Source organism: Excalfactoria chinensis, chromosome 2, assembly GCF_039878825.1.
Source record: "Excalfactoria chinensis isolate bCotChi1 chromosome 2, bCotChi1.hap2, whole genome shotgun sequence".
Lineage (NCBI taxonomy): Eukaryota > Metazoa > Chordata > Aves > Galliformes > Phasianidae > Excalfactoria > Excalfactoria chinensis.
The window spans coordinates 137,801,983-137,829,687 of record NC_092826.1 but is presented as its reverse complement, the minus strand read 5'-3'; the positions used below and the strand labels follow the sequence as shown (position 1 = coordinate 137,829,687).

At 44.3% G+C, this 27,705-nt stretch overlaps 1 protein-coding gene across 2 annotated transcripts in view; it reads left to right on the top strand.

Annotated features, from left to right (window-relative positions):
- The window catches only part of CRHR2 (corticotropin releasing hormone receptor 2), a 114,333-nt gene that overhangs the window by 35,261 nt on the left and 51,367 nt on the right, over positions 1-27,705 (top strand). For both annotated transcript variants that reach the window (XM_072329104.1, XM_072329103.1), the window contains one exon: positions 27,370-27,455. In XM_072329104.1, the coding sequence (XP_072185205.1) occupies positions 27,370-27,455 (86 nt within the window). The remainder of the gene's footprint in view (positions 1-27,369; positions 27,456-27,705) is intronic.

Sequence of the window (27,705 nt, the reverse complement as noted above, 5' to 3'; positions counted from 1 at the left end):
CAGCTTAAACAAGAGCAAGAGTATGAGAATGTGCCCTGAAGGAGCAACCAGAGCAAAGGTGCTCTCAAGAAGTAGGAGTATCCTTTTTTTTCCATTTCTTTGGTGGAGGATGTCAGTATTTCCACTGCTTTAATTTTGTTCCTCCAAAAAGAAAGGATAAAGGGGGGAAAAAAAAAAACAAAAAAACCCACAACAAAAAAAAAACAACTGGTGATTTCTTATTTATGTCATAAATACACTGGAGAGAATTTAAATGCTTTTCCTGTGCGTGGAATAAAAAAGCCTTAAATACCCCAGTGTATTTCCATGAACTGTGTTAATGCTTTCAGTCGTTCGTCGCTGTGCTGATGTAAAGTTCTTCTCTGATCTCTCCTTTCCATTGATGGCTAATTCTCATCTTACAGTGGCATAGATCTACTTAAGTACCTTCTTCCTAAGGCAGATTTAAATGGGAGAAATACTGATGAGGTTGGGGTTGGGCTTCTTTTGTGGTTGGTTGCTTTTTCTTCTTTTGAATGGCAGAAATAATTTCTTTGTCGTAGCCTGGGAAAATGGGTATTTTTCTCTTTCAGTATGAAGTGTGAGTATTTGTGATGAGAAAGTGCATGTCTGCAGGTTGGGCTCGTAGCGCGTGCTATGCAGGCGCAGCAGTGTGTGTAGTTTGCCATAGAGAACTAAGCTACACTCCAGCTTGCAAGTGATCTCAATACTCCTCCATTTGGGCAGCTCTTCCAACTCGTTTCACAGAAGAGGGACAGAAGGACTATCCCGAGGTTTGAGTCATGCAGAGTATGCCCTTAATTTGGGGAGGCCAAGCGTTCAAGAAGAGTTTGTTGTACTGGAGGACATGGTTTAGTGGGAGATATTGGTGATGGGTGGACGGTCGGACTGGATGATCTTGGAGGTATTTTCTAATCTTAATGATTCTGTGATTCTTTGATCTGACTCCTTTTGTTTGCATGGTTTCACCATGTTAGCTTGTGGGATGACTAGGTGTCCATTCGTAGAAGGACTCCGTGTGCTTAAAGCCTGAACTATGTGTACCAGTAATAAAATAAACACTGTACTGATTAAAACAAAACAGGGATGTGAAGCTTGCGGATTGCAGAGGTGAATAACCCAGCTGCAAAGTCAAGACTTGGTCAGGGGGTGGCTTGGAGTGGCGTGAGATTTCTGCCTCAGACGAGGAGTGTAGTTTGTCCCATTCTGGTTTGCGTTTTGGTGGAGAATCAGTTGTGTGTAACACTGCACTGAATTGGTTCTGAGAGACAATTCAGACGAGTATAGAAAAACCAATGTGAAACGCATTTCTTCTTCTAAGGGCTTATCCAGCTCTGGTTTGTGATTCAGCTATTTGTTGCACTGTCATGAATCCTGTATTTGAGAGCTGTTGCCTTTGAGGAGCTGTAACGTAGTGTTAGTTGTGTTTTACATGCCTGCTAGCTTATTTTTCAATCTAATGTGTATAAATCTTCTGGATCCATTTTGGTGATTCTTTTAGAAATTAAGACCTCAGAGATTCAAAGTTTGTACCCATTTTGTATAAGCAACTCATCAGCTCGAGGACCCGGAGCCATTGAGTTCCTCTTTAGCAAAGATTTTGCTTTCCAGACACCAAGAAAACCCAGTCTTCTAAGTGCCCAAACTGTATGGAAAACTTACAGCAGGCTCAAGTCAAACTCAGTGCTCCCCTCCATGGCAAAGCAGCCTCTCTGAGTCCTGGAGCTCACAAGTCTATTTCTCTGCCTTAATGTAGTTCGTGTGCGTGTAGTAGATGGAATTCAAGGCAGAACAGTCGGTCTCATCACCACACATCAGATCATCAAAGGCTTTGGATGGACCTCTTGGTATCCATCTTGTCAGCTGTTACGCTTTGACCATCACTCTAACCGGGCGTCCAGATGCAGGTGGAATGGTTCGACACCGTGCCATGTACCAGCACACACACACACACACATAAAAACCCACCCCGTAAGAAATAATAGTGCATTAAAAATATCTACAATCCTGTTTGCCGTCTTTTTCATAAAATATTTCCATTCTAACTGCAGAACATTCCCGCGGCTCTGTGCTGGTGTGCCTGTGTTTCTATGCGTCCCCTGGGAACCGCTGAGTGACTCAGATAAGTTTCAGCTGGATTCATAAAACACAGTCTGTCAGTCTGGGAGTATTTCTCATCTCTGACACTTTGTTACTTTTGGGTTGTTTTTTTTTTTTTTTTGTTGGTTTTTGATTTTTTTTTTGCCTTTCTTTATTTGAGAAATAAAGCAGTCATGCTGACAAATCAAGGTCTGGTGTCTCCGTGGTGCGATGGGTGAGTACAGGCAGAACGTTCTTCGGCCAACCATCTGAAAATGACACCATCCACTCAGAGCTTTGCCTTTTGGCAGAGAAGCCTTTGTGTTAAACCTGGAAGGAAAAAGTGAAAACCAAGGGGAAAATGTTGGTGCAGCGTGTGGCTGTGCACTTGTCTCTGCTCGGGATCTATATTTAGCTAAAGATGACAGTATCGTTGCTGCCCTCTAGATGTGTTTATGCTTTGACAGCGTGAAGCTCTTATTCCTCTTTTAGAAAACAGAATAATTCACTTATTAGGATATCCTCAAGCTTGATTAATTCAGCAGATGGGCATAATGAGGCTTTTTTCACGGCTTGCAGAAGAGGTGGTTGTACGTGTAAGTATTTGGAGCGTGTCGCAGGCTGAAGTATGTCTACTTCAACTCTTTCCTGTCATTGCAAATTGCCTTTTATAATGGGGAATTCCAGGATTAGTGTTCATTGGATAGCAAGAGATGGCTCTGGTAGCTGTGCATGGCTGGTTGGAGTTTGGCTTTGTGGTGGGACAGCTCTCTGGGCCGGCTTAGCATGGCAGATGGTGGTGGCAAGTGAGAGGTGGAAGCATTGAAAGCCTTTGGTCTGTAGATTAAGATTGAGTTGTTGAGATGCTAAATCACAGCCTGAAGCAGTGATTGAGCACCTGGTGGGGAGGCAGGGTCAGCCCAGGGGAGCTCAGGTGCATGTCATGCACCTGGGTGACCAGAAAGCGTGGACCCTGGCTTCACCCTTTCCCAGACCTCATTTAAGGGTTGGCAGTGGAGGTGTGGGTATTGTGCCAGGTGCCATTTGAGCTGAAATAAACCCAATGTGGGGTCTGGCCTTAGGAGGTCATAGTATTTTTGTGGTCAGCGGGGACAGAAGGTCTCTGCAGCTCTCTCTGTAAAGCCCGTCTCTTTCTCACTACATGAAAGCTCTTTGACTGAGACAGGCAGTTCAGACGAATGTTTGGGGTATTGCAAAAAGCATCCTCATTTTCTCTATTTTCTGCTACTGAAGATAGGCACACAGGCACCTAACAGTGCTCTGGTCCCTCACTGTCTGTTACAGGGCTGTGCTCACCACCTTCTCCTCGCTGGCTGTACAACTGGATGTGTTGTGGAGAAGGATGGTGACTTAGCAGCTGGGCTGCTGTTTGTGTGGCCAGACATGGGAGAGGGTGAGCCACTGGTGTGGGTATCACAGCTCTATCTGTTGACACGAATTGCTTCACACTGAAAGAACAACTCCTGCAGCTCTTTGTTGCCCCATCATTTGTAATCTTTTGTGTGATGAGGGAAGGGTGAAGAAGTGAATTAATAGCTCTCTTTCTTTTACTTTCAAGGGGGGGTTCAAGAGATTATTTTTAAAGGAGCAAAAGAGCTAATTTTCAGAGGTTAAACAGCCGTTGTTTTGGCAAGATCTAACCTGTGCTGCTTTTATTTCTGATTAATTATTGTTCAGAGTTCTGCTGGAGTATTAGCTTTAACCTGTATATAAAACACGAGCCTTGCTTGGAAATCCTTGGTCTCAGAGTCCTGTTCAAACTGTGTGGATAAGATCCATCCTGACACATGCATTTCTATAAGTTGCTGGCCTAGAGGCTCAATTAACATTTTCATTTGTGTTCTACCTTGTGTATTTTACCATCCTGGGCAGTTCTGTTGATCACACACACACGGCTTCCATTCTCCTGAGTGATTATTAGGGCTTGATATCTAAGGCTGCGTCCTTGAAAGTCAAGTCCCCGATAGATGGAGACTGTTTATGCTATGGTGGCCTTTCATCTTTAGGGATGGAAGGAAATTAATTGTCCATCAAGGGTTTCTTGTCAGCATGAGTTGCAGTTCCTAGAGGCACAGCTGGATGCAGTGGAGGTGTGGGCTGGGGAGGAGGATGAGGCAAGAGGAAGCATCCAAGTGGCAGCCAGCGGATGCTGAGCAGTGCTGGTGTGCTGCCATTTGGACCAAAGGGCTCTTTGCATATTTAAAACACATTGCCGAGATGAGGTTTCAAAGGTCACATATAAAGCTTTCTCCTTTTGCAAGGCAATGCATGTGTGTTTTCAGACTTAGAGAGGTGTTACTAAGCCCTGTCACCTTGTTAGATGCTTGGAATGCTTTTAACCCAAGGTGCTCTTCAAGGACTGGAGGAGATTTGGGTCAAGAAAAGATGTTTTGTAGCCAGTTTTAATTATGGACTCACCACAGAAAGTTAATAAAAGAAAGTCTCCAGTCATGCTGGGGTGACCAAAACAGTTATTTGCCAGTTAGGGAGTCAAGAGCACATGGAAGTTAAAAGGAAGGAGGCGGATGAGAAACGGGAAAAAAAAAAACAACACAGCAGAGGAAAAATAAAGGCGGAATTGGAATTCTGGAGGAGGGAATAAAACATATTTTTAAGCTCGTAAAAGTCTCTCTGAAGAGCCTGAGTCTGCGGCTGATGAGGTCAGCTTGACTCCAGCAGAGTTGTAACCAGATGAAAATTTCAACCGTCTTCGTTCATTTTCTCTCGCTACTTTAGGTTGGGTTCTTCCACAGATAAAGCAGTGGGAAGCTCTTGATTTCAGTGCATACACAATGAGGAAGGCTTTACGTTTTTTTCCCCTCGAGTTTTTCTTTTCTTTTTCTTCCCATTTCCATTGTGAAGTGTAAGTTGCCGTAAAAAGATCTCCCTGCTTTTGTAGTTGGAAATAGAGCATTGAAAACAAAAGGGGAAATGAAAATAACTCATCTTTCCTGCTGCTGTCATCCTGCGAAGTGCGTGATGTTTATTGAACGCGGAACAGAAGCTAATTGCATGTAGTAAAATATGAAGATTACTAACTCTGCTTCAGTTATTTGAGGGACCTTTTCTGCAGCTAATTAAACAGTGATTAGTGTTTTTGTTCTTCACCAGCCAGCTATGAGCTGGCTTTGCTGTGATACTCTTTTGCCTACTTGGGATGCTCTGAAGCTTAGGCTCGATCTTTGGGGCAGATTTGACACATTTCCCAGAGCTGGGGCTTGCTGCTGCTGTTCCAATCCTATGCCAAGGGCTGTTGGAGCTGGCACAATAGTTGGTGGCTGTGACCCTTGCTTTGCCCTGACCCTTGCTGTGCCCTGACCTCGAGCTTGAGGCAGAGCACTCATCTCCTAGGGTTGCTTGGAGCAGTGGCTTGTTGCAATGGGATGGGCCTCTGAGAGAGCCTGAGCCCCACGGCAAAGCGTGGGTTTTGGGATGTTTCTTCTCTAAGATGTCTAGTGCGCCTTTCTGTTGCTTGCCTGAGCAAGCTGTTGTCTAAACAGCTACTTCCAGATGGCAAACAGATGATTCCCACAAATTGGGAATCAGATAATGCTTGCACAATCACATGCTTCTGGGTCTAGGGAGGTATGGAAGAGGGAACAGCTCATGAGAACACTGGAAAGGGGAAGAACCAAATGCGTTACAGTGGGATACAAAGCTCATCTCAGAGGGTCAAAATGAGAGGGAAAAATCCCACCCAGTTACATCAGTGTGGGCACTCTGACGTGGAGGTGGGATTTCTTTGGTTGTTCTCCATCATGACCATCTTCCTCCTAGCCGTGCTGTTTGAGGATGAGGTCTGAGAGCTCACTGGGGAAGGCGTATCCAGGGTGTGACTGTGATGCTCTGGCTTGCAGGGAGTGTCATTGGAATGGCACTGAAGGAATGGTCACCCGTAATTCTTCCTCTCAGCCACAGGGTGTCACTTAAAGTGCAGGTAAAGTGTCCACAAGCATCTGCGCTGAGACACTTGAGGGTGAAATGATGGATGGTGTAATGAGAACTGGTGTGACCAGTGATCCTGGATGTTGTCCCGCTGTCATCACTGACAGTGATGCCTTAGCAGCTGCCACATCCTGCTGGGTGGTAAAGAGGGCTCCCTGAAGGGGTGACCAGAATATAGTGGTGAAGGAGGAGGTGGAGGGTGTTTGGAAGGAGCCCGGCTGTCCTTGGCCTGAGGGAGCACTTGCAGGCTGCAGGCTGGAGGGGTCAGCTGGTGCTGGCTTCACCAGGACTGCTAAAGGATGAGAAGTGCTAAGCTCTGTTCCCTGTTATTTGTCTTTCCTTCTTTGTTTTTCAGTGGCCTGGAAGTTTCTTTGCTCTTCACGTAACGGTGAATTTTTGCAATTTCTATGGCTTTGGAAGAGCAGTGTTTTAAGCTGTATCTGGGTCCCAGTAAAGTTATGACTGCCAATGTCATGCAAGATTTTGCTTGTGGTCTGCTGTCCTGTGAAAACGGAGCCCTTACTCAGTGTGGACCACAACACTGCTTACTACTTTGATATCAGCTTATAGTAGGCATTCTTAGTAGCTGGGAAAGACAATGAGAAATATGGTATCCCATGGAAATGGGAGGGAGGTGGATTTTTAGTACATATTCTCCTTTTTCAGAGCTGTTTAATTCCTATCAGATGTTACTCATGGAATTAGTAACCAGCAATCTCTTGGGACAAATCCCTAAGATCAATAAAACTCGGGCCGCATTATGCTGACAAAGTGCTGCAGTGCTTGGAAACAAACTGGAGGGCCGGATGCTGCTCCAAAAGAGACCCGTAAAAGAAGAAGCAATCTATTGAAGCAAACAATAAGAACCAAAACTGTCTCGGTGTTTTAAAAATAAAGATCTTTCCCTGGGAAAATTACAGAATCATAGAATTGTTTAGATGGAAAGAGACTTTTAGAGGCCATGTGGTCCAACCTCCCTGCGATGCGCTGGGCAGCCTAGTCTGGTATTAAATGTGGAGGCTGGTGGTCCTGCCTATGGCAGAGGGGTTGGAACCTGGTGATCCTTGAGGTCCCTTTCAACCCAAGCCACTTTTCAGACATCATTGAAAGCAGCTTGGTGATTACATCAGCCGTTTCCCTCAGGACTCGGGGATGAATCTCATCGACACCCATAGACTTATGGATGTTCAGGTTGCTCAGGTGGCTGCAGACCTGATGTTTGCTTACAGTGGGAAGGACGTTGCTCTCCCAGTCCCCACCTTACCACCCTACTGCTCAAGGGCTGCGTGAAGAGCAGTTGCCAGTGAAGACTGAGACAAAGAAGTTGTTGAGTACATCAGCCTACTCCTTGTCTGTTATTACCTGCCTGCCTGTATTGCTCACTAAGGGGAGTATGCCTGCTTGGGCTTTCCTATTCTGGTTGGTGTACCTGCAGAAGCCAATGCAAAATGGAAGAAGGAAGAATCTTTCCCAATGTGCCTGCACTGTCCAAAACTCTGTATAGCTGGAAAGTGCTAACTATAGAATGACCCATGAATTAATGCAGTTCCTTGTCCTTCTGAGTCAGCCAGGGAGCAGAGACTGAGATGGAAAACAGAAAACGTGCTATGGAAATGAGTAAGACAAAACAGGAAGTTACCATCTCAACTAAACTTAGCTGTGAGCTCCTATTGACTCTTTTTCTCAGTGCTGAGAGTATTAATTAATAGCGAATTATGCCACTAATACCTGAAACATCAGCATCTGTGTATTGGAATACACTTGGACAACTGTCCTGAGCACTTGTTCTCTGAGTGATGTGAGGCTGCAGGGAGCCAGGTGACTGCTGCCAGCTCACAGGTCCTCTGTAGAGTCACAGCCTTTCATAGTCCCTCACCAGTGCTTTGCACTAAGGGAAGTCAGGATCTCCTACTTGGTTCATTTCAACCATCCAGTCTGATCTTCTGAGTTCCCCACTTCAATTAAGTTTCATGCATAAATAATTCATACTTAGCACGTCTGCCTCATGTTGGGCCTCCCTAAAAATGAACATTTCCACCTGTCAGCTCGCAGCTGTTGGTTGTGACTAAGGAAACCTTCTCTACAGCACTAAAATAAGAAGGGTTGTGATTTATCTGTTTTATTTTGGTTTGGGAAGGGAAAGGAGAGAAGATCTTTTGGATCTCTGCTCTGCTTCAGAGCCCCCCTCAAAAAGGACAGGAGTGGACCCAAATGGATCTAGGATGGTGCTCTGTATTTCCCAGCCCGGAGGGGAGAAGATTTAACACTCTGAATACAGACATTTGCTGCAGGTTCCTCTTTTGTTCTTGTAGAGATCTCAAAGACCATCACAAAGATTTTTCTCTTATCATTTGGTCATCCCTGTCCCATTCTCAGCCTGAATTTGCCTTTTTTATCCTAATCTTTCGGTAACGCCTTCATGTCTCCTTTCTCCTACAAAATGAATTCTGACAACAACAATAATAGCAGTTTTATTCTCTCCCAAGAACCATTTAGAGCTTTCTTTTATCCGTTCTGTGAATGCTGAGGGAATGGATGGATCTGTGAGCTGCACTGGAGAGGCAGGTTTGGCAGAAGAGGGCAGGCATCACGGCAGCGTGTTTCAGTTTACATTGCCACGAGAGCATGTCAAATGTTCTCTTGTAACTAGAAATGTGATAAATAGCAGTTGGATTTTTCAGCGAGTCTGTGTAAGGTACCAGAGATCCTTGTTTTGCTGATTCCCTGCTAGATTTCAGCTGCAGACCCGTGACTGGGTTGCTGTGATTACATCAGCACTCAATGGATGAGCAGAAGTAGAACAACCGATTGCAAATACGGGGCCTGAAGAGAATTTGTTTTGCTATTTTAAATCACTTTTCCAGCCGGTTAGGTAAGCTGTATGCTTCCTGCCTACCTCACCTTGGTGTGCTTCCATTCCTGGCTCCCTATTCCTGCAGCACCTTGACCAGGCACTGAACATACCCTGAATGGGGCAGACACATGAATAAGTCACTGATGCTCCGCAAACCGTATGGAAATCAACCATGAGGTGTGCTCAGCTTCTGGCAAACCTGAGAAAAAAACTCGTTTTCTTAAAACTCATTAGAATAAATTCATTTAGTAAGTTGGGTGCCCAGCCAGCCCTTTGCATACAGGAGTAACTTTGAAAACCTGGCACTGACTTAACCACTTTCTTCTGGAAATGAAGTGTTTCTAGTGACTTCGAGTGCTCAGTTTCCTGTTGGGATTCCATATATTTTTACCTTCTGATCTGTGCAATTGCTCTGCACCATCTTGTTTGCTTTTGTTCACACTTTGCCTGATTTCTGGGGAACCAAGTGAGACTCACAGGGCACTGACCTCTGTCTTGTTGCCGTGTTGCCTTAATGAAAATCAACTAGAAGAGGCAGGGCTAATTGCTTTGATTTAATCCTGTACTGCTGATGACTCATTGATGGCTCTTTCTGGAAGGCAGATACTCAAGGTAGAAGGACTGGATAAAAATAGCTTTCTTGAGATGAAGTTGAATAGTTTTAAGTGCTGGAAGTTTCAAGTGTCTGGGTTCTGAATGTTGTGTAATGCTTGCTGAAATCTTGAACTCTGACTTTTCTATCTGCATCTTCTTCCATCTTGGCTTAAGAGGAATAAAGCTGCTGTCCAGCTCTTAGAAGAAAGCACCAGTGACTTGGTTCCAGATGTCCCTGGGATGAACCTGTCCTTGCATTTAAGCAGTGAGGTTAATTCTTGATGCAGAAGTCCCTAACACACCTGGGTGGCTCTCTGAAGCCGTCTGGAAACACACAGATCAGATATCAGAATTTAAAGCTCTCTCGTCTTATTGGGGCTGACTTGTTTGCAGTGCTGATTTCTTTCCCTTGCTCTATAGCTGACAGCAGTGCCACCTGGAGCCTCTGAGCAAGCTAAAACTCAAGAGAAAGTGAAAAAAATGGCCGAGCCAATGTACCTGTCTTGCAAATGAAACATTGTCTGGCTTGGTGTTGAGTGTGTTTGGCTTAAATGCTTGCTCAGTTTCTATTCTCTTATGGAAAGGGTTGTCCATAGACTGTTTCTCTTAATGATCTGTTGCTGCCTCTCCTGTGGCTTTCTGGGCCTTTGAGTTGTTGGGCAGGCAGGCAACAGGAGCACAGCCACATATTAGAACTGATTGGTTGTGACTAATTGCCCTAAAAGAGCATCTTTCACTGGGAATACAAAGACCCGGCCATGGCATGCCTTACATGCCCAGGACACCACTAATATGTGGGGCTGTTCTGATACACAGCTGCGATCAGTAGAGAGCATTTGTGGTTGTGCCAGTTTGAAAGAGGTGGTAGTAGGCAGGTTTCACCTCTAACTGTCAGAACAGATAACAAATGAGATCCATTCCATACCCTCAAGTACGATGCTTTGGTCTCCTGCCCTCTGGTCTTACCCTTTGTAAAGGAGCTCCAATAAATCAGGATCTCTGCAGCCTTACGGCTCGTCTAAAGACCTCCGCTGTGATCTTTTGGTTTAGAGTGCAAGAAGTTCTCAGATGAAGTGTCACCTTTATTCCTCGGTGCCATTAATTTCTCTGCCCAAGAAAGACAGTTTTGAGGGCAGAACTGGTGTTTTGCAGCCCTTTATAAGAGTTTTAATACCGGGGCTTTCAGATGCGCGGGGTGCTAAGTAGGCTGTTGGAATTCAATATTGTAACATTATTGTCTCCAGGGCTCTTTTTCAGTAATAGAATCTTCTGTTTTCAACAAGAAAACGTGAAGTGAATGGGAAACATCCTTCTGTGTGGTTATCTGGGGACACGGAACGTTTGTGATTAACGTGCTCAGAGTAACCAAAGTATCCGTGAGCTCCATTTGTCAATATGTGCATGTGATATGTGCAGTGGCCAATATGTTTCTGTATTTGACCATCTACTTTTGGAGCTCATCTGTCGCTCTTGGTTTTGTTTTGGTGCAGATCTGCTTGTCTCCATCACCTGCAGTTTTTCTGCGTGCCAAAGGGAATGCTTAGCTATCAAAATCTTGTTTCTTTTGCTACTTGGTGCTCTCCTCTGCAATGCAGAATTGTTTCCTAGGCTACATTTGCTACTGTAATACATATTCTGTTGTCAAATATCCTATCCAGTAGGTTTAGTCTCGTTCCTTGATCCTCTGAAGATAAATTATTGAACTGTCTTGCTGTATCAGCGGAGATTGTCTTCAATTTCTGTAAACTGAGCTCAGTTTTTGCAAAGAACTTGGTTTTTTTTTCTTCTGAAAACGTGTTTTGGATGCATCATTCAACGCCATAGCACAAATGAAGAGGAATTCTAGCTCTCAGACGATGATGGAGATATTGTAGAATCAAAACAAAGACAGTGTGCTAAAAGAAAGAAACATTCAATGAGGCTCTGCACTGCCTCTTCGTTCTAAGACTAAAGCAGAAGGTACGTTGACTAGCTGGAGGCTTATTGCCTGTCTGATATGGGAGACCTACAGTGGCAGTGGGGTTTTCCAGTAGAGGAGGAACATGAAGAGAACAGGGAAGGCGGAGGGTTGTCCTATTTCTATGCATTGTGGGGCTTCGCTCTGTCACTGGGATTACACTGATAACACCACTTGGCAATATACCAATGGTCTCTGTCCACCCCGAAGCCCAGCTGGTGGACATTACTCAGTTCAGAAGTCACCTTCTGGTTTGCTGCAATTGCAGCAGGTGTTGGCTTTAAATTGGTATCCTTTGGGTATTCCAGTTCAGTGGTCGTCTCAGCAACATGTGCTCCGGGATGAAATACAAACAGAGCTGCTCAGTTTTAATGCTACAATCCTTACTTATGAACAAATGTCATTAACTTTCCTTACTGTTTAACCTTCACAGCTGTTTCCATCAGCGGCAATGACTGGGATGAGCTAATTACATAGATTATGCAATTTGGTTGCATATCACACGTGTAATTTTGTAATGAAGGAGGAGTGCCGTGTAGAAACCATTTGCATCAACCTGCCTTTGTCTGCAAGGGTCTGGCAGGAAGCTTTGCAGGAGAAACTTTGCATAAAGTGACCAAATAAGAGTCAGATCATTGATAACAACAAACAGCTTATACAATTTTGTGTCCATCTGGAATCGAGTGCCAATGTATTAACAATCTTATTGGTGGATAAGTAGCTTTCAGCTGCAGTACTAGCAATGTCCTGGCTGCTTAAATGGATCTTATGAATGAATGTATGAAAACGCAACTGATCCTCTGCAGATTTTGAAGAGCTGATTTCACTTTTTTTGCAAGGCTAGGCGAGCAGTTTGCTGTGCTGTGTGCTCTGTTGTCATGGTGTGGATAAGGTTGTCGGTGATTACTTTCATTCTTCTCGTGCTTCTGTAGTGCCTTGGGATCGGGTCTTTGGTTGGCTCTAGACAGATAATGGAAAATGGCAACTATTAGGAGGCTCTAGAGAGGATTTGGCAGGCCAAGAGATGTGGTATAAACACAAAAACCTCATTCTGACAGTTGTTCAAAATCACAGAACCACAGAATCTTAGAATGGCCCATGGTGGAAGGGACCTAAAGGATCACAAAGCTCCAACCCCCCTGCTGCAAGCAGGGCCACCAGCCTCCATATCTAATACTAGACCAGGCTGCCCAGGGCCCCATCCAACCTGGCCTTGAACACGTCCAGGGATGGGGCATCCACAGCCTCTATGGGCAGCTGTTGCAGCACCCCACTGCTCTCACAGTGAAGAACTTCCCCCTAACATCCAACTTAAATCTTCCCTCCTTCATCTTTAAACCATTTTCTTCTGTTCTGTCATTTTCTACCCTTGTAAAGATTTGACTCCCCTCCTTTTTGTAGGCTCCCTTTAGGTACTGAAAGGCTGCAATGAGGTCACTCCACAGTCTTTTTTCCAGGCTGAACAAGCCCAGCTCCCTCAGCCTGTATTCATAGAGGAGGTTCTCCAGGCCTCTGATCATCTTTGTGACTCTCCTCTGGACCCTCTCCAACAGCTCTCTGTCTTTCTTGTACTGGGGGCCCCAGACTTGAACACAGTACTCCATTTGAGGCCTCAGGAGGGCAGAGTAGAGAGACACAACCACCTCTTTGTCCCTGCTGGCCACCCCAGTAGTAGCTGTAGGCTGGAATCTCCATGCACTTCACCCAAGCTAGCTCATTTCTTAGTGGTATATCCTGGCATTAACGTGGAAGGAGATTGTTCTTTAATCCCAAGAACCACGGTCTACTTTGCAGTCTGGAGGTGTGATTTAAGCTGTTGGCTGTTGCAGGTGCACCCATAGCACCTTGCCTCAGTGCCAACAGCATCAAATGTGTAACAGCTCCATCTCCAATTTCTGGTGCTCAAGCCCAGCAGGGACAAAAAGGCAGAGATGTCAACACCTGGATGTGTGCTCTGACAGTTCAGCTGGTTGCATTCCCATTGCTTCCTGGTAGGTATTGCCAGCGTTCATAATTCTCATGGAGCTGTTTTGGTCGGCAGCATAAAAGCGACTGGAGATCCGTGCCTGAATTTTAAGGGAGTTGTAAGTGCTTTAAATTCATCGCCTGACCTATCGCTAAACGTGCTGCTTTTCAGCCTCAGAAAACCATCAGGATTCATTCAGTGCGCTGCCTAAAAACCATTTCTGTCTCTTAGCAGCTTAGTGAAGCCCTATAGAGAAACTCTTTGCCTGCGGCACAAATCCTTTCCTAAAATAGAGACACTGGGCTGCATTGCCTTGTTATTTTTACCTGAAGTTCTAGGGTGGTTGTCTTAGTTCAAAGGATATCAAAACAGATCTTTGTTTTTCATTGAAACAGACTCACTGATCCGAAGTAATCATCTTCATTCGCCACAAGTATTGTTATATGTAATACACAGATACTTCCCTGGAGTTTCTGAAGTCGTGTCCTATTTAACGTGGTCCTGAAAGCTGCACATAAAAGTGTTTCTGCCTTCTCTGACTTTGCTCCAAGGCTGAAGCTCCCTCACTTTTCCCCACCATGTCAGCTCAAAGCTCCAGGACTTCCTTGCCCAGCTTCTCTCCATTCAACTCATCTTTAACAACTTCAGTTCCCACTGAAGCAGCATTTGCTAATCATCTGCTTCCCTCACAGTTACTGCGAGGCCATCAACCCCGAATGCTCTGGGATCCTGTGATCTCACTGTTTGAATTCTGAGGTCAGTGACTTTGGCTCATCCATGGGAAAAATGTTTTCATTAGTAAATAGAAAGATGGTGGACGGATTGCAAGCAGGATGTGTGAACTGGCTGCTGCCAGATGTAATCACACAGTATTCTCTGCAATTGGAAGCATCTTGTGAACGGCTTTTGTGAATGATTTCCAATACTGAAGTAACGGAGGCACTTGAAGTAATTGGTACATGCACGCTGCATTGTAAATCTGTTTAAACAGAGATAATGATCTCTGCTTTTCTTGTAGACAGAACTAATTCCTGAGTAATTCTCTGAAGCTGAGTGCTTCTTGCTGTCATATTCTGGATATACGATCATGTAACAGCTAATTGGGGCTATTAGCTCAAGTTCACATGTGATGACCAGATGAAACTGTTACATGATGCATCTTACTGTACATGACATATTATTGTACACAATGGATGCTCCATCCCTGCAGGCATTCAAGGCCAGGCTGGATGTGGCTCTGGGCAGCCTGGTCTGGTGGTTGGTGACCTTAATGGAAACAAATAATGTTAGGTTTTAATAGAACGGCACTTACTTGGGCTCCTGAGGTACTGGGCCAAAATGCACATTTCCAGGGGAAACAGTAAAAGTGAATGCTTGTTTTTCTGACAGGAGAGGCTTCAGGATTTGGGTGCTCATTTCAATGCTTTTATATCCTACTGCAGATTTTTTTCCTGTTCACATTTAGTTAGAAGTAGCTTAAACTGTCAAAGCTAGAATGCTTTTATCAACCAAGCATTGACATTTGTACCCTGGTTGTAATGTGAATGTGAAGGCTGTGCGGCCATAAACCATCATTCACTGCTCTGTAAAGGTAAGCGATGAAACTTAAAGGCGTAAAGAAGTTAATTCACCTATCATAGAATCATAGAATCATAGATTGGCTTGGGTTGGAAGGGACCTCAAGGATCATGAAGCTCCAACCCCCTCCTGCAAGCAGGGCCACCAATCTCCATATCTAATAGTAGAACAGATTGCCCAGGGTCCCATCCAACCTGGCCTTGAACACCTCCAGCGATGGGACATCTACAGCCTGTCAGGGCAGCCTGTCAAAGAAAAGAACTCTGGCATCACCTTTTCCACATTGAATATATAAGGCAGTAGTAGCTCACTGATATTTGGGAAGTGACACTCGAGTTGTGTTGCTCAGAAAAGCATTAGAAATTGAAGACACCTCTTGGTGCTCTTTGCTTTCTTTGAAATGCGATGCGTTTTGTCTGTCCATTCACACATTTTGTCTCTTCTCCAGTGCAGTTGTTTTGGCAAGCTCGGGTGTTAAGATTTTGTGGTTCAGTACCGGAATATGAATGAAAGCAGTCCTCATTTGAATACCCAGTGTTTAAATAGAGCACACTCAGTTTACTCTCTGGGAGCGATTCCATAGTTGAAGTGGAAAGGGCGCTGGGAATAAATCTGTCTCGATGAGGGAAGTTTAATCTGTGAGCACTCAGCGATGTTGTACTTTTCAGAAGAGAAAAATCTTTTACCGAGGAAAGCAGTAAGTGTAGAAATGGGAGAACGTGGAGTAAATGGAAGCGCGTGGTGAGCGCTAAACGTTTCTCCTAGGTGGGTTAGCACTTTCTGACATACACAGATCTTCCTGCTCTCTTTGCGAGGAGATGGTAAATCCTTTTAAAGTCACTTTTGTTCTTGTTGTTGTTATTTTTATTTTGCTTTGCGTGTTCTAAAAATCCTCTTCTTGCATTCTCACTGTAAGCAAGCAGTCTTCATGTCTATCTCCCATGTCAACATGACAGGAAATCTGCAGTTGATTAAAGAGCAATCAAATCAGCTGCTGAATGATAGGAGCTTTCCATGACTTCCTGCCTTCTGGTTCCTTTGTGCGGTTATATGCACTACACTTCAAATCTGCCATATGATTATGCATCACCAGCTCTTTTTTTCTTCTCTGAACACGTAGAGCATCTTCTCTCACCCTTCGTTCTTGGCTGATGTCCTTACTGGGTTTGCCATAAGGGTAGTGTTGTGCTGAGATGCCTGCCTTATTCTCCTCACCTCCTCCTTTCCTTTCCCAGTGCTTCACTGGTGCTTATGCTGTCCTCTGGGAAGGTGATGCATAAACCTGTGGCTGGTGAGACAAATATGTATTTTGAAAGACTCAGTTCTAGAGCTGAAGAGAAGGCTTTACATAGTCAGTCTGGGTGGAAGGAAGGCATGAGTGTGATGGAAAGTTTCTCACCCAGAGGGTGGTGATGCACTGGAACAGGTTGCCCAAGGAGGCTGTGGATGCCCCATCCCTGCAGGCATTCAAGGCCAGGCTGGATGTGGCTCTGGGCAGCCTGGGCTGGTGGTTGGTGACCCTGCACACAGCAGGGGGTTGGAACTGGATGATCATTGTGGTCCTTTTCAACCCAGGCCATTCTGTGATTCTATGAAAGGATTCTGTAATATGCAGAGAGAGGTTTTCCTTAACGTAGTCACCTTTCCCTCTTGGTTGGAACAAGATCCTGAGCAATCTTAGAAATGGAAGGGGAGCTTTAGTATTCTGGGATATGGGTTTGAGGGCTGAGAAACCAGCGCAGACCAGCTTGGGGTGTTGAATATACCTGTAGTATCCACACTCTTATTTACACAGTGTGCAAAGTTTCGTGTCCATAAGAAATTATTTGGTATTTCCATCCATTTCCTTGTAGGTGTGGAACTGCAGGGGGTCAAAAGGCAGAATAGACCCCATGGCAATTGAAGTTTTGGCCACTGTTGCATTTAAACTGCTGCCCAGATGCTTTTGTATTACTGTGACCCTTGTGAATCATAGATTGGCTTAGGTTAGAATGGACCTCAAAGGTCATCCAGCTCCAATACAATGAGTTCTCCATAGAAAGAATGGTCCTTTGTGGGCTGGGCTGCCAACAGGAGGCCCTTCTCAGGGCTGAGCATCACTGTAAGGATGGCTCACAGCCTGCTTTGAAACCCTGACCCTTTTCACAGCAGGGCTTTATGGAAAGTCTTACAGCCAGCCCTAAATTCACGTATTTGTGGGTCTGGTGTGGCAACATGGAAACTGCCAGGCCACGTTTACCAATCTGTGGGGAACCTACAGCCAACTAAAGTGAGATGCGTCGGAGATAGGATTGCCTACCAATCACTCCTAGTCAAAATGAGCTCAGGCTTTTAAGATCCATCAGAAAGCACAGCCAAGAAATGAAGCTGGTGAGATGCTTTTCTTAGGCTGTCACAGCATGTGCTGACAGAACCCACTGTACGCTGCAAAATTAGAAGAGATTTTAAAATCTCCCTTCTCCCTCCCATGCCATTTCAAGCCCCCAGAAAGACAATAATTATCAGCTGATAAGAAAGCACCTTCCCACATAACAGCAGGTTTTCTAGATGATGGATGCATTGTGTTAATAAGGTTATGTCAGGGGAACAGCCTCTTTTCCTCTTTTCCCACCTGCCTGAGCTTGTTACAGATTAATCATGGCCTTCCTGGCCCGCGTGTGGTCGCTCAGCAAATGGTATATGTAGGCATTTCCTATAAGCAGAAAGTTCATTAAGGTGGGAGCTCGGAGATGCCTTGGGGAGCTGCACCAGCAGAGACAGAGAGCACTGCAGACAGTCCCATCTTGCACTCAGAATGCCAAATGCACAGCTTGGATCCCCCTTTTCTGAGTCAGAAGGGGTTGTGTCCATGAAAACAACCCCCACAAAACAACGTGGTCTCTTGCAGTTCCCTCTTAGAACCAGTCTCATACTTTATCACTTCATTTGTGCTATCACTTGCAATTCAAGTAACTTTGTGGTACCTCTCCAGTACTAATGTATGTTAGATGAATCAGAAACCTAACAGAAATTATATTTCCATGTGAAGTTTTCATCCATGCTGTCCTAGAGGATGGGATAGGAATGTGATTCATGTTTCATGCCACACTGTAGGGAAAACATGCAAGTGTGTCGGTGTTGACAGCGATGGAAGCAGTGATATAAAGCATAGGAAGGGGAGCCCTGGTAGAAGATGGGAGTTCAAATTCAGGAGCTGACAATTAGATGTGTTATCAACATAGCACATCATAGCGCTTATTTATTGCCATCTAATGCCAGCTGTTGCATGCCTCTCTTCTTACCAGGTAGAACATCTCTGGACACAGTGTTCCCTGCAGCGGTGCTGTGCTTGGTTTGTGCTTCTTATTCAATGAACCTTTTGGAACTAGACTGAAAGGTGATGAGGGAAAAGCTGGTAGACAGAGATGCAAAACTGGAGCTCAAGCCCAGTGCTCTTTAGCACAATTTCTTCAACAAATGTTTTCCATTCCGCTTGGAAAGAAAGAAGCAAGATCTGAGCTGGGTGTTGCTTTTCTCCTGCCAAGTGTTTTCATGCGTTTGTTCTTAAACCTTCCTTATCCTGCTCCCCAGTGGGAGAAGGAAGGCATTTATAGGGAGAAACAATCAACAGAAAGCACAGCGCTATTATTATGTGCAATAGGACTTCAAGACTTAGAATTACTGCTGTATTTCCCTCTGTCTGCAGGGGCTTTGCTTTCTTATTTCCAACAAACCTGATCTGCACCAGCTTAAAGGAGCTATTTATATCCTGTCACATCAGCAGTCATCACCGCAATCAGAATTCAAGCTCTTGGTCTTGCTGAGTATTGAGCTCATCCTGCGGGACAGCGGGATTAGGGGGGATTTTATATTGTTGAGAGTCATGTTGTCTTCACAGAAACTGGGAGAACTTTCCCATTCTTATCCCCTTTTGAAGTGATATTTTAGGAGGAGAACTATGGCTCTGGGCAGACTGGGCTGCTGGTTGGTGACCCTGCACATAGCAGGGGGTTGGAACTGGGTGATCATCATGATTCTTTTCAACCCAGGCCATTCTATGGTTCTGTGATTCTATGCAATAGGCCACCAACAATAAAACCCCCTGCAAAGCTGTACAGCTGTTCAGATAGACGTTCCTGACAGACAAAACCCAAATGCTGTGGCAGTCAGGTGTTGCAGATCCTGGCACACCAGCGTTGTCTCCTGGCTGAGGACTAGTCCAACTTCAGGCTGCTTCCCCCTCTCTCCCACTGCTGTGCTAATCAGATCATAGCGCTTCTTAATTCCACTGTGCTTTATCTATGGGTAATAAAGCACAGTTACACCTCTCCTTGTTGTCACTGCCGTTTCTCAGTGCGTTCAGTAATTATGGCAAGTGACTAATTGAATTCTGAATTTCAGCTAAGAGGCAATTACTATAAAGTTCCAATATTATTATCAGCCCTGATAGCATCCCAGAAGGGGGTTAGGCAGGGAGCTTCATAACTCTGTGCTCTCCGAGTTGATCAAGCTGAGGAACAAGCTGGGCTTCAACCCCGGTGATGACATCCCTCCTCCCAGTTTGCTGCTTTGCAGTGACTCAGAGCCACCACAGAATGGGGGGAGAACCAACGTCCTGTTGGACTGACCAACAGTGAGAGCAACTTCTTAGATGAAGCCTTCTCATGTTTCCTGTGTATTTCTATGCATGGATCTTCCCACGTGCTTGTAATAATTTGCGTGTGACCCCGATGAACACTACTTGGACGATGGCCTTCCTTAGAACAACCAAAGCATCCAGTGTTCAAGTGTGAGAAGTGTTTAGAAGAGGAGTAGGAGTGGTTGTTCCACATCCAATGGCAGGTCTGTCCAGGACAACTCTACAGAGTGAACAGCCACTGGTCTGCTGAGTCTCTGTTTACACCATGGTGACTGCAGTCACCAGGGATCAGCTTGCTTGCTTAAACATAAGGTTAGAGTGCTGTCTGTGGTGTCCTTGACTGAAGGCAAGAAGTCCATAAGGAAGCTTGATGTCTGTGCCTTGGACACCATGGGGCATCTCAAATAGAGCTCAATATCCATCTAGTAGCATGTCCATGGTGACCTCCCCTTGTATACGGGCAATTGTAGAACTGAATAATGGTTATTTTACTGAGTGATTAATAGGTGTTGTAAGCAGAGATGACAAAGCAGCTTCTGGGATAGTTCCTGAGTCATGCTTCTAAAGATGGATTGCTTTGGGAAAGGACAACTGGTTTGACACCATTCACACCTCAGTCCTGAAACAGTTCCAAATGGAGATGCGAAGAGGAGAATATACACTGGTAGTGGAGGTGTATTTTACTGTACAGGTTTTGTTAACCTCAGATGAGTCGAAGAAGTGAAAAGTTCTGAAAGTCATGTTTATGTTTCCCAAGAAGAACTGCGTGGCATTGACTGGAAGGGAATTGGGAAGCCTAAGAGAACGTGTCTTTATTTTCCATTAGTTCATGTTCACAGGAATTTCATGGGTCAAAGGTGTATAGCTCCACATTTCTGAGTGCTTTGTGCAGTTTATTCCGCGGGGTCTGTCTTGATGTGTTGATAAGGGAATACTTGCAGGCAGGCAGCCCTAGCCTAGAATAAGAGTGAGCAGAGCAGAGGTCCATCAGCATCAGAAGCTCTGAACTGAGACGATGCTCTTAGACTATAATCTTTATCAGTATGTCTGATGGGCCTCGGGCTGGAAATGAAGTGAAGAAGTCTGGAGGGCTTCTAAACTCCATGAAAGTTCCTTTCCTGACTTTGCTTTTTGGCGTGTTGTATGACCTGGGTGAACCACTCGAGCGCTGTGGCAGATAGGAAATCAATACAAAAAGTGAGCATTATTAGACTGCTTGAGTTTCTTGTAAAGCATTTTAGAATTTCTGGAAAAGGAAAACAATAGAAAGCCGAGCAGAGGTTCTGATGTGCTTTCAAGCCTGGAGAAGCATCAGATTGGTGGGCTAGATAAAGCTGAGGTCAGAAATATTTCTCTAGGGGAACATTCATTGCCTGGGGTACTGTTTGTCTGCCTTCCAACCCTCACCTGTAAGTGCATAATCATTCGATATCAATGTCAAACAAAGGCACACCCAACCCAAAATGACAGCGTGGTATCTACAAAAACCCCTTTGCACAACGGCTGGCTCTCAGGATGGTGCTGGCTGGCATACAGAACAATAAGCGTTGGTTGGATAACTCTTCTTTCCTGTCCTTTTTGTCTGAATATCCTTCATACACAAATGAAGTGTGCGGAGAGATGTTTTTCTTTTCACTCTCACGCACACCTGAGTGCTGTTAAAATTACATCCAAGTGCTGCCACTGTCACTTCTAGAAATAGCAAGCAGCAAACTGATGCTCGGTGAAGCCTACCTGGTTCCAGCTTGTCACTGCAGCATTCAGAAGAAACCCATCACAGGTCTCAGGTGGGAAGGATGGCACATGAATAAATAATTCATTGCTTGTGATTCAGTCTCTATCTTTAGAGGCTTGCCGTTTTTCTGGGACTTGGAAAAAAGGGCTAAGAATAGCATACACATGTAGTGACATATCCTTTATGCAACACGGCTTTGTTTTCTGTCTCATTGGGTCCTATGGAATCTGAGCAGTCAATGTGAGGAGCTTCTGTCTTAGAATCGTAGAACGGTCTGGGTTGAAGGAACAGAGCTGAAATTCCCCATGTAGTAATGTGGGTGCAATAGCCAGGCTGGATAGGGATGTGAGCAGGCTGGTAAAGAGGGAGGTGTCCCTGCCTATAGCAGGGGGTTGGAACTAGATGATCTTAAAAGTCCCTTCCAATCCAAACCATTTTATGATTCTATAATGTTTGAGGATGGAATGTGATGGGATTCCAGTCATTTGCTGCATCTGTGCTTCTCTGAGGGTGCCATAGCACCCGTCTTTTAAAACTGTGTTTTATAGGGACTTTGTCCAGTGGGGATTCTCATTGTCTGGTTGAAGGCCTATATTTTAGCTTGGCTGCCAGCTAACATGGGTCAACAAGCTGGTACAGCACTCTGGTACCCATAGCTGTGCACAGCTCAGGATTCAACAAAACATGCTTTATTTATTATACATTTGCCTGCTTGTTCCTTTGTAGCAGTTGAACTTGTCTTATCATTTTTGGGCACTTAGGATCTAGGACGAAAGGCATAAATAGCTGGAGAAGGCAGATTTCCAGTTTGTATGCTGACTGGAAATGTATACTGTGTCAAAGTTATCTATGTGAGACACATAGACTAAATACAAACCTGCCACCGGGCCAATCTATACAGGTTGGATTACTGATACCCAAGAGGTTTTACTTTCTTCAACCCAGGTGATAAAGAAGAGAAGAATAACTAACACCACACATGTAATACCCCCCCCCTTGTAAATTCCATTTGGAAATGCCACATCATGTGCTTTTGGCAACGGAATTGAAGTCAAGGTTTTAACTCTCAAGCTGATGTAAACTGCTGATACTAAGCTGTGTTTTTAAGTTGTTCCAGAGCATAGTAATGTCCTGTGATATATTTTACATGGCTACTCTGTGTGCGTGTGCTTTTGTTGCCTGGTGGTAATGGTTACTGATGTCTTCAGCAAAGTGTTGGTGTGAAGGCTTGTGGTTTCAAAGCAGATACAATGAATGCCATCTTTCATCACCATCACCCAAATTCAGTGATTTCAAAGTATCAGAACGAGGCTCTAATTTGAGACCCTAAGTTCACAATGTAGGACATTATTAGTAAAGTATGGAAATCCCAATTAGGACAACAACTATTGAATGCTGCTGATCCATTTCCTCACTAAACAGAAGATTGGAGAATCTTTTAGAGAAGTCTCTGGCAGTTCTGTTAATAGAGCGTACTTTGTTGGGGAGGAATTTATTTTGCATGAATTTAGGTAGCAACAACTCACACTTTTTTTTTCTAGACTTTCCCAAGCTCATCATGGTACAGATTGGCAGGGATGCTGGAAGGGTGATAAGCAAAGCTGGAAACAGTTTTGATGTCTCCCCCTCTTCTCTAAGACCAACTATCTTGGGTGTGAGGAATCCTTCCAAATCAGAATCACAGAATCACAGGACTGTTTGTGTTGGAAGGGACCTGTCAAGGCCATCTGGTCCAACTCCCCTGCAGGGAACAGGGACACCCACAGCTCCATCAGTGCTCGGAGCCCCATCCAGACTGACCAAGTTCTGTTTGCATTATGGAATAAATGAGTAAAGTCTGCAAGCTTCTACAAGATCCCTCGAGACCTTTCTAGTCAGATCTGTATTATGATGAGTAGTCAGAGTTAGGACGGTATGGTTGAGGTTGGACTTTTGAGGGTCTTTTCCAACCTGAGCAATTCTATGATTCTGTCATTATCTCTTATTGGCTTATGGGCTGTTTGGGGATACATTGCTCAAATCCAAGTTGATCTTTTTATTTAAGCAACCAACAGGCTGGGCTTTTCTTAGCAATCTTATTTCCTCCCTGTACTGATAGAATTGTAATTATCACGCTCTGTGTTGAGATAAAATTAAGTGACACTGTATTTTTCTTCCCCACTTAAGGAACCTTTGATCTCCATCTTGGAATTTCTCAGCTGCTCCTAAATGATTATTCTCTGCTAAGAAGAGATCAAGTTTCATATAGCAGTGTATGCATGTGTTTATATGTATGCATGTGAGCGAGACATTCCTTTAGTTACTTGATAGTTTTTCTTCTAACTTTAGTCAGAAAAGAATGGTAATAAATAGACTGAGCAGGACAAGCTTCTCCAAAAACCTGAAGTGAGGTTGATTTGGCACCATACTGCTATCTGCAGTGTCCTCACCACGCTGCAGAGGCTTTTATTTCCTCTGTCTTTGTGTATGCGGGTGAATAAAGGTTTCAAAACTAACATTAGACAGCTGGAGCTGAAATAATGGTTGGTGTGTAGGCTCAAGGCCTGGCATCCTGCTGTCAAAGCAGCAGCCACCGAGCAGGAGCAGCAATGGAAGATACAGCAGTGCTGTCCGAAGGGCTGTGATCGCTGCAGTTGACTATGCGAGTAGTGCCATAGCTGTCATTGGCTTTATTGATGGAATATGACCGTGGTCTGTATGACTGAATCATTCCATATAAAGAATATGGAAATGGGTGTGTTTTAGTGGCTGGGCTGGAGGGGGTGAAGTGTATTTTTTGGAAGCTAGTAGCCTGAGTGGAGGTCTGAGCACTAATGAGTATTTCTTGCTATTCAGGGAATCCCCTTTTACCTCCTTTCCTGTCCCTTGGGGTGATGATTAAGCAGAATCAATCAAGAGCCAGAAATGTTGCTAATAATCTACAGTAAAAGGAAATCAACGTTATCAGAGTCAAAGAAGAGGCCGTAGATGAGGGCAGAGGAATTAATATCAGATCATGTGTTGGAAGTTGTGTGTATAATGGCTGTCTGTTGCCTTTGTCATCATGAGTCATCTGCTGCTCATTATTTTTGCTTGCACGAGGATTAAATCTGCTTGTCTGGATGTATTACATGTGTGCAGATACACACAGGACACAAATAGCCAGAAGTGACAACCACCAAAAACCTCTTGATTAATTTTATGCGCGTGATACTTAGAAAAAAGTCAATGAAGCAAGAGAAATGAAGATATGCTGGGTTCCTCAGCATCCCCTTTGTATAAGGCAATGAAAATCGCCACCGTTTCTGTTTCACTAGAAAGAAATGATGCTATAGCTCTCATTAGCTGTTGTTGCCCTCGAAGGGTTCCATGTCTGTTCTCTTCATGAGCATTCGTTGTGTGCTCCTACAATGTAGTTCTCCATCACAAATCTTCCTTTTTCATGAGAATGATTAAGAACAAATGGACTTCATCCAGTCTCCTTCTGTACGTCGTGCTTGAAAGCAGAGCACAGTAATCCTTATAGCAAAAAGCGCGTTGAAACTAGTTCTTATTGGAAAAAAAAGGTGTGGAGGACTGTTCTTCTGCTTAATAGCCAAAGAGATCATGGAGTTCTCTTTGTAAAATCACTGATGGTTTCTTTCTTCATACCAGAGCTGAGGCATACCTGCCTTATATTTCTCTTTGGTGCTTTGATCATTGCTGTAACTCCTCACGGCCTGGTGACTCAGCTTGTCAACGAGTCCAGTTTGTGTTATCTCACCTTTTCTGTTCTCTTTTGACAGTAAGTAGGGGTCTGTGAAACGACCTTTGGTCACCGTGGAAAGAATTAAGATGATTGTTCATGATAGAGAATCAAAGGGGCAGCACTGCTGTCTTCTCTCTGGCAGTAGGGCCCATGCAGAAGTCAGATTTGACTACGAATCCCAGACTGACTGTAGAACTCCCATCCATTTTATTAATGAGGTTTCGTGTGAAAACAAAGTTTTGTGGCCTTCAGTGGGACCTTTTTTGCGTTTACCAACTTATGTCAATCCAGATGAAAAAGGATAGATAGGACAAGACCCTCTTTGAATATCTGACGGTAAGAAAGAGAAGATCGAAAGAACCTTCAGTGGATGCTTAATGTCACAGTCGGCAAGTGTGAACCCAGAGGAATAGCTGGGTGCCTCCAGTGAGTCGCTACAGGCCATGGGAGCCTCTTGTGGCAGGATTATTTCTCATGTAGTGATATTGCTCATTTACTGCTGGGAGGATTTCCAGGTGGCCATCCTGCTCTGTGGGAAGTCATTTATCCTTCTATAAAGAAGGCTGTAATGATCAGAGGAGTGCAGAGCAGGAGACAGAGGCACCATTGACTGATAAAGTGGAAGGCATGGTTTGTGTTGGCTTGTAAATCTGTTACAGAACTGCTACAGAAGAGTGCTTTTCCTTCTTGGATGGATAAATAACATTGATGCAAATATGCCCTTCCATTATGGACGATAACCTGGAAGTGGGATTCAGGATCAGATTAAGGACCACAGTTTCCCACTGTCTATCATGGAGAGTCAGATGTTTGGTGCAGAGACTCAAAATCTGCAACCATTCTGCACAGAGGGCTGTGCCATTGGCCAAAAGGAGCAGCCAAAGTGAGGGACTTTCAACACTGGTTCTTGGATCCAACTTCTTGACTGCCACCGAGATCTGCTCCCATACAAGAGGGTAAAAGATGCCTTGAGGTGTATTTAGCCTGGTACATTGAGCAGTAATAAGCATCAGCGAGGTAAGAAGTCAAATCGCCTGCTTCTTTCTCAGGAGAAAAGTGCATGTAAAACTGCACAGAAAATGGCAGTCTGTACCTGACTTTACTGTGAGAAGGAGCAAGAACTGCATGAATTTGCCAGTAATCGCTGACAGAAATGGGAAGGGAGGAGTTTACCTTTAGCACAAGTTTTCTTAGTTGTTAGCAGTCATTTTATTTGACTACGTCACTCCAAGAAGAAACTGCAAGTAGAAAAGAGCAGCATGAAGTTCAGTGGTCTGAATAGATATGGCGTAACCTGGAGCATGTAGGTGAATGGTTGTCCCTTCTTGCTTTCCAGGTGGACTTCCCTTCTCTGTAGCAAAAAGCACCTTCTCAAGTCTTTTCAATGGCTTTTTTCAATGTCTTATCACCAGCGGCACTTTTAGGAACATTCAGTCTGATGCTTTCATTTGGCATCTTATTTTCCTAATGGCTGAGGGTTGAGTTATGCTGATTGACCATGGCAAAGTCCCAACAAGAAATCGGGTAAAGGGCAGCACGAACATCATGAAGAGTTCATTAGGAAGTTATATGTATCCTTTGGGGATCTGCCTGAATTTCCTGTTTTACTTTAACTTTCTTGTTTTTAAGACAGCTGAAAATAAGCACGGAAAAGTCTGTTTCATGGGAGTAGCTGCGCTTTTAATGTCTGGGAGAAGGTATTTTATATTGCATCCTACCCATTTCTAAGGTCTGTTTGTGCGTGACCTCCAGAGCACCTACCCATCCCATGGCTGGGAGGTGTGATTGTCTTCCTCCTCTTTCAGATTCCTTGCAGGATTTATCAGCAACGCTGTTGCATTGGAAGACTCTAGAAAATCAATATCCAGTATTGAGTTTACAGTGGGATACGTGAGAGGAGAGTGGAGCAATGTTTACCACATGCATTGTATTTTCCTCGTTGGAGCACTTAAGACCTAAACCTTTTAGCCTGTGTTTGAATACGCCTTTTATAGACACGTTTTCTCTTGAAATGCTCTTTTCCATACCTTTGCTGTCTTCCAAACCTATTTTCTTATGGAAACCATTACCAATAAATATATTGATAAACTGGTGGTCTCTAGATGTATTTACATCCTTTATTTCTCTTCTTCCCTCCTTGGCAGGCTGTCCCATCTTCAGTCCCCATAGAGGTCGGGATATGCTGATTTGTGCTATGAATAATCTGTATTGTTAATCTCTTCTTAATTACACGAATGTGTTAGACTGAACTCCAGCACAGAGTGCTCATTTCTCTTTTATTTTGTTCCCTACCAGGAAATGCCTACAGAGAATGCCTAGGCAATGGGACATGGGCTTCCAAGATAAACTACTCTCAGTGTGAGCCTATTCTGGATGACAAGGTCTGTATTTTTCCTTTCCTTCTTTCTTCTCAGTGTCATTTCTCAATATATATGAATGCAAAGCCAACCTTAAGGTTAACATACTGATTTGGGATTTCTGAGCTGGATTCCATTTCTGTCTCTGCAATGAATCCTCCCTGTGAGTTCAGTCAGATTATTAATCCAGTCTCCACATTTCCTACTCATAGTTTTATTTAAAAACAAAGGATGCTTTACTAGACTCTGTCTCTGATGATGTATGTTTATGCAG